At 30.8% G+C, this 10,414-nt stretch overlaps 1 protein-coding gene and 1 long non-coding RNA gene across 2 annotated transcripts; both read right to left on the bottom strand.

Moving 5' to 3' along the window:
• Window positions 1–887: 887 nt before the first annotated feature.
• LOC140979812 (small ribosomal subunit protein uS4y-like) lies at window positions 888–3,440 on the bottom strand. The gene is made up of 3 exons (XM_073445396.1): window positions 3,297–3,440; window positions 1,829–2,210; window positions 888–1,336 (listed from the first exon to the last, which is right to left on the bottom strand). The coding sequence occupies exons 1-3, from the start codon at window positions 3,322–3,324 to the stop codon at window positions 1,153–1,155; spliced, it is 594 nt and encodes a 197-aa protein (XP_073301497.1). The 5' UTR covers window positions 3,325–3,440; the 3' UTR covers window positions 888–1,152.
• A 5,163-nt stretch (window positions 3,441–8,603) lies between these two features.
• LOC140978649 (uncharacterized) lies at window positions 8,604–9,797 on the bottom strand. The gene is made up of 3 exons (XR_012175594.1): window positions 9,764–9,797; window positions 9,000–9,429; window positions 8,604–8,676 (listed from the first exon to the last, which is right to left on the bottom strand). It is a non-coding gene; the product is annotated as an uncharacterized lncRNA (long non-coding RNA).
• Between the last annotated feature and the right edge of the window lie 617 nt (window positions 9,798–10,414).

Raw genomic sequence — 10,414 nt, 5'->3', positions numbered from 1 at the left:
TAATATTCGGAAAGTTTTCGTCAAAAAAATATTATAAAAGAAAATATTTATTAGTATTATTATTATTAATGTATTCAATGTCGTTTTAAAGATTTTAAAACAAATATGAAATAAATAAGTAATTAAATATAAAATATTTTTATTTTTTTAAAAAAAATTCAAAACTGTATTTGAAGTCCCTTAAAAATATAAATTAAATTTAATTGCTTACATTTGTTATATCATTTCATTTAATTTCAGTGATGATTTTGAGTTTTGTATTATTTTTATATATCACTGTTCTTTATCATATTAAATAAAATATAAAATTTTTATATAATGATTTTTTTGTCAACTTTTTTAAAAATCATCATCGTGAATTTTGGTATATTGATTGTTAGTATGTTATTATTATTATTATATATCTTACTTAAAATTTCAATATAAATATTTTTTAACACGTTTTAAAAATTAATACTTAAAAATTATAATCAAAATTTATCCATCTACTAAACAATTTTTTGATTTTTTGAAAATATTTATTTATCATTAAAAATTTTTATAGACAAAATAATATGACTTTTTAGACAGTTTTTTCTATTTTCTTTCAACCAAAATAAAAAAAATCAATTTACAAAACAAAATTTATTATCTTCATTTAGTTGCTTATCTCAAATCTCAAATGATATAAATATTTTTATATAATATTTTTTTATAATAATATTTAAATTTAAAATATAATCATTACAATATATCAATAATTTTAATAAGCTTTCGATGTTAATATTTACTAATTTGATAATTAATTACCTAAAAATACTTCATTCGTCTCGTTAATAAAATCATTACAATAGAGTACGCGTAAGGATCCTAGACAGCAAACATGAACACGAATCAGAGCGAATGAGTGAATAAAAGATGCAAGAACTTCAACTCCAACAGAAACAGCAAATATTCAACACCAATAATAGGAACATGGTCACAGATTTACCAAATATTTCAGCGAAAGCTTTAAGCAAATCTAAACCGAATATCTCAATAGAAGTTCTAAACGAAGATGGAACCGAATAATCAACGAAAACCACTGTATTATCACTGCACGAGCAGCACAGATGAACTCAAAAAGATGTTTCCTAACATTATTGCTGCTAAGTGATTGATTACTGCTTCTCCTCATTCATCATCATCTTCATCTCCGTCACCACCAGATGCCTTCTTTGCAGCTGCCTTTTGGTTCTTTCTCTTAACTCTACCAGGACGGCCACCACCAAACGGGCTTGTGAGGGAGAAATCAATATGTTTTTGGGAGTCCACCCTCACCATAAAAGAGGGCACGTTAACAACTTGCCTCCCTACCCTAAGGTATTATAAATATAACTTTAGTTAATGAGTGCAATTCACGACACTTAAAGTCTTCATGTATGTCAACATACGAAGTATCAATAATCTGGAGGATTCATGCAGTTGTTGATACATTGAGTGTAACGAGATCCAAGAAAAGTTGGCACAAGATAAAAGGCAATGACTAACATATGACTGCGTATAACATGCATATGATATCCCACCAAAATAACAGGAGGAAAGAAAGTTGGCGTTGAGAAGTTACAGCAGCATAGGCTTGCATGTGCATTCTTAAGCTTTATTGAAGGGGGAGACCACGAAGACCAATAAAAGCATATACCCGACACGTCATCTTGGCCTTCATGATTTTATTTAAATTCTGTAATAGCTAATGATGCATATATATCACAATTTTGATTAAAAATTATGTTTAACCTATCACAGGCTAGATTAATCTCAGCTATGCAAAAGAATCGATATCGAGTCTTACAAGCGAAGCAGCAAATACCTGATATGCCTTTGCCTGATAAGCACTCTGGCATGGTGAATAGACTTGGCCATACCAGCCTTGAACACCAGAGTTTGGAGGCGGCGCTCCAGGAAATTTTCGACAGTGAGGGCCAATACATAATCGAGCTTGTTCTGGCTCTCATCTAGTAGCCCATACCTGTTCATCCTCCTCAGAAGGGCTTCACCCTCAAAAATGCGACGAGAATCTTTCTCGTCAAGAGTCAAAAGCATTCTTGCAGCATTCCTAATGCGGCTCAGTGCATACTGCACCCTCCACAGCTCCCTCTTGCACCTAAGACCATATTCTCCAACAAGCTTTAGCTCAGCATCTAATCGCTCCTTCTCATAAGGTCGACGCGGTTTCTTAAAGGTCTTCCCATCTGAATCCAGGATACGTAAAAGTCCATAAGCTTGATATGAAGTATGATAACGTTTATTATGGCAGCTAAGTGCACTAAATATGTACCCTGGAGGCTAGGCTATATAAATGCAATATCATATTCCATAATTTAGATACATCATTTTTTAATAGCATCTAAAATACAATTTACAAATTATTGACAATAATAACACAAATATCTGTTACAACACAATAAAATATGGATATAATAATGCATCACACTTTGATTTCACCATCCCATAATTTAAGATGTATTCAAAGAGCACTTTGAGCCACTACACCAAATGTTTCGGCGAGCGAGCCATTTACTGAAGGTTACACCTTGGCTTATCCCTGGGCTTTGCCTGTCGCCTAAGCATGTGGTTTTCGGGATTTTATAAACGCATGACGACTAATTCATTGCAGTATGTGGACATACCCCAATTGAAGGGATCACCCTTACTGAAAAACTCAAGTAACTGAAAAAACCTAGTCATATGTATAATTACCTTTGAATGCATGTCAAATTTTAATGTTACGTCTGGCACAACACGTAAAGCTAGCGAATCATTTTATCTTCCAGCATCAGTATGCACAACATGTAACACTAGCGAATCATTTTATCTTCCAGCATCAGTATACAATATTCCAGCTCCAACATTAGGGCAGAACATAATCTATACAATCAATACTACATTACAACAGATGAGAGGTTCAGGACAACCTTCTTGTGTCATGCTGTAATCTCAATAGATCAAAGGATCACTATAAAATTACAGCAGCATTCTTCTTACCATAAAACCAGAAAATTAGCTGAATTTACAGGAACTATATTACATCTATTGCTAGATACGCTAAGAAAATAAAATCAAAGAAGCAATTTTTTTCCGCACAAAACCAGGAAATCAACTGAAAACACTGGAATTCCATCAAATATAAATCGAATAGATATTCAACGGGAGAAAAAATAAAGCATAAAACGAGTAAGAAGATGACTACGCCACAATCAAACACAAAACTATATCGATATTTCTCGAACTGATGCATCTGTCATCAACATCTTAATGAATAATCAAATGGGGCTTACAGTTGCGATAAAAGGAGACGTTCACCATAGTTTTATGCCACCGCTTCCGGTGCGATTCTCAGTCTATCCGACCTGCGTAGCTGACTGCAGTATAAATGAAAAAGCTAGGGTTTCGAGTGATGAATAGAGATTTTTTGGGTCTTATGGCACTTATTTGATGGAAAGCCCAGTTTGGAAAAAAGTTGGGCTTAACGATAATAACACCAGCCCAATAATTTGCTTACGTCATTACATTTGAATTAGGGAAAAATAGCTAAAATAGTCATTTAAATTTGCCTATTTTATGTTTTGATTTTAATTGGAATGTTAATGTGACATCAGAAAATACTGATAAATTTAAATTAACATTCCATCAAAAAGGGATCAAAAGTTAAAACACAACATAATTTACCGAATCAAAACTCAAATTTGAATATTTATAAAGCCAAAACAAAAAATATAAAATTTAAAGGATATTTTGAATATCATCCCTAATAAGTTTATCTACAAACTTAATTTGTATCATCACTCTAATTAATTCCTCGCCACCAATTAACCTAAAGTGCAGGTAATTGCTATTTCGAATATCCCCATCTATTATAATATAATAATATATGGTATATAATCATATAGATTTTTTTTTGTAAACGTAGACCTATTTTCCAGATGGTATGATGATTAATTTCAATGCTTGAATCAAGAACTTTGACAGGATTGATCGAGAGATAATCGTTCAGCTACAATATATCGGTTCAATATTGAACATCGATGAATTAAATCGAGTTTGATTTTCAAACCAAGCGAAAGACACTCAAAACAATCATTCGTAGAAATCGATTAAATATTTTATAAAGCATTTAAAATATATGCAAGTTGAATGAGTAAAACCATTTTAGTTAATGCATTTTATCAAACACTTGGTATGCAATATTTTGGTATTTCAAATACACATAAAATGATTCAACAATACATCTTAAAAATAGTAGCGATGATTAAATGCAATAGATAAATAGACACGAATTTGTATTTGGATGTTCTGATATTAACAGTTATTACGTCATCTTTTCTTTTTCTTGGGAAGAATCCACTAAAAGATTTTGATTTATACAACTCCTTATACACACTCATTTCAATTTAGAACTTATCTTTTGCCTAATTGAAACTCCTAGCACACTCTTGATTGTAGGCCGCAACATCACAATCCACATAAAGTTTAACATCTCTTATGTCAATACTACAAACACAATCTTTAATGTCTTTGTTTGAAGACTCACTCAACTAAACTTTGAAGCTAAACTCTCATGTATATGTGTGAGTGATTATGTTAGGATTTAATTAATTACAGCGTGTGTATCTCTCAAATGTATCCCCACACTTGGGCATGTTCTCATTCTAGCTTATTTTTTTATGTAGATTGCACATGCTTTGAATCCCCTTAAAAAGCTTGTATTTGATCTTCAAGATGTTGTATTTATATGCTTAAATAATCATATATACGTTGGATACAATAATATGATCGTTTGGAAAGTTCCTACATTGTTTCTAATATTGAAATGGTTATTTCCGTCTTGCTGGCCACTTTTCCCGAGCCCAATTGATTTTGACGTGTTTTTTCAGCTTTGCTCGTCTGCTCAACTGAACCAAACTGATGAGGTCTGTTAATTTCAATCTGCGCAGAACTCGTATCTTCATCGTCATTTATAAGTATTTTACACTCCAATTGACTTTGACTTGTGTATATGATTTGTAGATCATCGTCTTAGATTCGTAGCACATACTAAATTTTTTTATTTGGATAAACGAGCTGATCAGGCTTATCAAAATACCGTAACTGCTCATGCTCAACTGATTGTTGTTTCCGTGCAATCAGTTCGGTCTTGCGACAATCTATTTGCCTAGATAACATCCGATTTAACCCAACTGAAGTGAAATAAAACTTGTCTCAAATTAAGTTTTCTGTTTAGTCGTCTTGGCGGCTAGTCATTCAAATTATCGAATTGTGAAATATCATCACAACACTAAAGCTCGTCGGATTTTCAGTTTGACTAAATTCGAATTTCAGCTTCTATTTTAAGTTAGCAACTTCACACATGAGTAAATATATTAGAAACACAATAAAAATTTTTGTTATCATCAAAATCAAGATTGTTAGAGTTTCTAAACCAAACAAACTTCATGCTATGGAATATATATTTTTGAGTGAAGAAACCTTTTTAAAAAATACAATTTATGCTTTAAGCTCTTGGATAAAAATATTCTCATCATTCACCCAGATACTATCGAATATGTACGGACTATTAAAATTAGTAAGTATGAGTGTTTAAATAATTACTTAAAATTATTTATATAATGAATATATTTGATTATTATATATTAAAAAAATTATACCGTTTGATATCATATTCAAATAAGGATAATAATCCTACCATAAAATTGAATTATTTATCATTGTTCGATATATTGATTGAATAGAAATGTTGCTTATGAAAATAATAGAAAAAGTTATTAAAAAATCATATATTATTTATCTATCAAATTTTAAATAATAAATAAATATTTTTCAAAAAAAATCATTTATTAGATGAAAACTTTTCTTAAAAAGTTTAATTATTTTTTGAACATTTATAAAATATTTATACTAACTTTCTAATTAAATGATAGTTGTAATAATATAGATTCATGAACAGTCAATAACAAAAATTCATGATTACATTTTTTACTATAAAGTTGAAAGCGTAATAATTTTTAAAAAAATTATAATTTATTAAATATTTTAGAGAGTATGGAAAACTAAATATATAAAAGTAATATAGAATTCAAAACCGTAATCGAAATTAATTGAAATGATATGATTAATACTAACATTTAAGGAAGTATTATTTACATTTCAATTTTTTTAGAATGCACTTCATATTTCTTTCTTTACTCTAAAATATCTAACATTCAAATGATTTATTAAAATGTTGATATAAACATGCAATGTCTTTTATACATTTTTCTTTTATTAAATATAAGAAAATATTAAAATTAATTCACAAAAACTTTTATTAAATTGTTTTATGAGTCAATTTGTGACAAACATCTTCTATACGATCAACTCATATAAAAATATTGTTGTATGTCAAAAATATTAATTTTCACTCAAGATATGGATAGAGTCGATTCATTTCATGAATTTAAATATGCGAGACTGTCTCACAAGATACTTACTCAAACAAATTTATGTAATTTTTTCTACCTTGAATAATTTTTCGTAAATATGTTGGCAAACAATTTAATTAGAATATTAATTTCTAATATTTTTTAAAGTATCATAATACATTATTATTTTTGTTAATATTTTTTATTCAAAAATATATCGTAGCAAATTTTAAGATAGTTTTTTTTTCTTTTCAAATAGTTATTTTTATTTTTATTAAAAAAATTATTTATTTAATTTAATGAATTACAAAAAGAATTGTAAATACTTATATAGTCTGTAATTATTGTGTCATTGTAGATTTAATTGTCTCGAATAAATTTTTCTTTAGTACAATCAAAAATGAAGAATAACTCTTAGTACATGTTGCATATTTTCCATTCGCAAGCGCACGGCTGTCAAGTTTTAATATATGTGTGAGTGAAGTATCGTTCCCACGATGAGTGTGAATGTAAAAATATACCAGTGCTTAAGTCACAACTTTATTTAGAAAAATAATAGATGTTTGGTTTGTTTAAAACTACTAAATTGCAAATAAATAATTAATCTAATCACCAAATAGAGAAATATCAACGAGAGAAAATATCTAGAGGAATGATTTCACTAAGTTTCCACGATAATTCTTCCTGGTTGGATTTATATTCATGAATTTCAATTATTTAATGACCAAGAACACTTAATTGTTTTATTCCCCCTTTCCCAAGTGACGAATAAATTGTATCAATCAAATTTTGATTCAAATATTCTTAATAAAAATCCAAGTTTAATTGATAAATGCAAACGATGTTCTTATTAAGCCTCGCTAAAGTTATACGCCATCCGAACGATTATAAACATTCAACGACGTGTCTCTAATGATCTATAATCCTAATCCCTCTCCCGAGTTGTTGAATTAATCAGACAACACATAATTTATGGCCAGTAAATTGCACTCGAATAAACACAAAGAAACACAATTAAACCAAACGAAATTCAATCAAATAAACAAACATGTCAAATCATCATATCGACAGAGCTACGTCATCCTCTAGAAAAATAATTTAGTTAGGTTGACAACTGAATAATATATTCTTGATTGTCAATATCAATTGACTAACAAATGTGCGGAAATAAGTCAAACTGACATATGAGTGCAAATCAGAAAATGACTTGGCTATGTAAATTAAATATTAAACTGAAAGTGAAAAGTATGCAAGTTTGTTTATGGATGTTCAGAGAACTCAAGCCCCTACATCATCCCTTCTTCTTTTTGGAAGGCTCAAAGTAGAAGGTTTTAGATAGTACAAGTAATTTGCAATATCTCAGTTCAGTTTGGACTTAAATACCACTAAACTGAAACTCCTAGTATACCTCAACTGAATTAATAACAGTATACATGTTGTTATCAAATACAATTAATTATAATATTGCAATATCTTTGTATTTAATGATCCTCAATAATCAGGTACAATTATTTGTAAAGTGTGCTCAACTGACTGATTTTAGTTCAGATACTTGAATACTTGAATCTTTTGTAAAAGACGTAGAGCTTTACTAAACTGAACTCTTTCTCTATTTATAAACTTTGAATCCAACGTTCTCGAGTTTCAAAAAGGGTTCGTTCCAAAGAAAAATGTATGTTGGCTTGTCTTTTGTCCACAGTCAACATTCTTTGACAATTGTACCCTGATGCTGTAGGTTTTGTAAGGAAAAATTATCCGATCATCAATTTAGTTTTCCTAGACGTAAACTGATGTCCTTGAGAATGTATGAATATTTCATCGACTGATAGACTTGGTAAACATATAAATTTTAGTTTGCGTCAGTTTAGTATTGGCTTAGTCCAATTTTGTTTATTCCTAGTGTAATGGGGATTAATTTCACATTAATTATCAAAGTTCTTCTTTCACTGCTTGAATGCATAAACAAAACAAATTCATATATTGTGTTAGTTCGGGTTTTTACTCAATGCGCAATATCGAAGATAGTGATCGTGGGAAAAAAAACCCAATCAAATAAAATTGCAACGTATACATTCAACCCGTACGCAAGTATGATATATCATAAAACAAAAATGTTAATATGAAGTTCTGAAGACCCATTACACATTGATTAATTGAATGAAATTAAATACCAAATATTCATACATATAAAACTTCAATATTCATAACCATCATGAAAGATGGAGTAGCTGCTACGTCTGTCTCTTGCTTCTCTATCAGCCTGCACCAGGGAAAAAGAAACAAACCATTATATAATTCAAATAATAAGTCGTCAAGCTTAAAGGGATCATGACGACGAACGATCGAAACATTGCGATTTCAAATAAATACACGCGAAGATCGGACAGTGTTTAAAGCAATTATGTGGTCTCATGCCCGTATGAATGTGATATATAGTTGGCTCATACAAGTGACCGAGCCGTCCGTGTTCACTCCACCATCCGTCTGCCCTAGCTAGAATTCGAGTTAGGGGCCGGAGGCGTGCGAGATCAGGTTAAGAGTCAATTCAATCTACATAGAAAAGGCAATGGTGACAGAACTCACCCTTGCTATCATCCTTTCGAAAGCTTCAGGTCCATTCTCTTCCATGTATTTTTCCGCAGCAGTTAAAATATCATCTGGCCTGCTGAAGACACCCTTTTTCCGAGAAATGTACCATATTTTGACATGGGGATGGATTCTTGTAAAACGGCCTGATGTAATTCTCGTATACTTACGCCGCTCCGTTGAAGTAAGGCAGCACCAACCAGCAAATGATCAACTTCGCGCAAGACCAAATTGGAAACCTAATAGTATTCAAGAATATATTTTAATGAAGCCAATAACAATTATACAAAGATAAACAGAATTACCATTCAAGTACTTTCGCGAATGTGAGTTCAAATGTGTGATCAGAGAGTAAATAACCCAATATGTCAACCATTGCTGATCATCTGCGATCGATTTCGTTTCGATGGCCTTGATTGAACAATATCTGCACAATTGTTTTGTTTAATTTACGTGCTAACTTCAATGCAAAGAACCTTCCCTCTCTTTTTGAATTTTATTCACTTCACGTAGATTTATAAAGTTTGTCATTGATCAACAAGCTAAGCCGATTTATCGCCCCCTTCATGGGATTTTCTTAATCTGCTCCTTGATGCCGTCGAAAATAATTTTATAATGTTTTGACATATGTACTTTAATTTACATATATTATTCTATAACAAGACACACACACACACACACACACACACACATATACATTCACTTGTAAATGTACGTAGCAGAAAACGTGCAAGAATATTGTAAAAAAATGAACTACTCACAGTGGAAAAACAAGGGAGACCAAAGGCCTGGAAATCAAGAAATAAGGGAATTTGTTTTGGTTTCTTACGACCTTTGATATTCTTTGCAAGAACATCAATATCCTACACAAAAAAATGTGTTTTTGCTCAACATATTCTTGGTTTTGCAATTTTGTTTTGTTTTGGTTTTAATCTTATTTTGTCACAATACTAACCTAACATNGTGATTATATAATTTCATTTCCTTTGTGTGAGTTTAATGTCCCCTTCAACTTCATTAAAAGCGTGCGACAAAATATAACTTGGAAAAGAAATTGTGCTGAGTTCAAGCTATTAACCTCATATTTGAGTTGTCAAAATAGCTTGGCTTTCCGGATTAACCCGTCATGTCCCGATTCTGACGAGTTTTGAATCATTCTATCAAATATAACTAAAAATTGATGGACCGATCATCTCATCTTTCCACATAGTGGAATTTGAATGACTAATTCCATCGAGTCGTTTCGACAACTCTAGCTCAAAATATTTGGATCAATTATATATGATCGGTCATTAATCGTGTGACTGGATATACAAATAACAATAGGCCCAAACTGAGGAGGTGAGGTCATGGCATAGGTCATCGGTCAGCCGCCATGGATGTCTCAAATCATTTAATTCAAACTGATGACC

The sequence above is a fragment of the Primulina huaijiensis genome, chromosome 6 (assembly GCF_012295235.1).
Source record: "Primulina huaijiensis isolate GDHJ02 chromosome 6, ASM1229523v2, whole genome shotgun sequence".
Classification (NCBI taxonomy): Eukaryota; Viridiplantae; Streptophyta; class Magnoliopsida; order Lamiales; family Gesneriaceae; genus Primulina; species Primulina huaijiensis.
The sequence above is the reverse complement of the archived record's forward strand: the minus strand, read 5'-3'. Positions and strand labels throughout refer to the sequence as shown.

What these genes read in the sequence shown, in the direction of transcription:
- LOC140979812 (XM_073445396.1), bottom strand. Translation starts at nt 3,324, where the DNA reads ATGGTGAACGTCTCCTTTTATCGCAACT. An exon ending in CGTCTCCTTTTATCGCAACT is followed by an intron (nt 2,211 to 3,296) that starts GTAAGCCCCATT and finishes TCCTGGATTCAG; the next exon opens with ATGGGAAGACCTTTAAGAAA. An exon ending in ATCAGGCAAAGGCATATCAG is followed by an intron (nt 1,337 to 1,828) that starts GTATTTGCTGCT and finishes ATAATACCTTAG; the next exon opens with GGTAGGGAGGCAAGTTGTTA.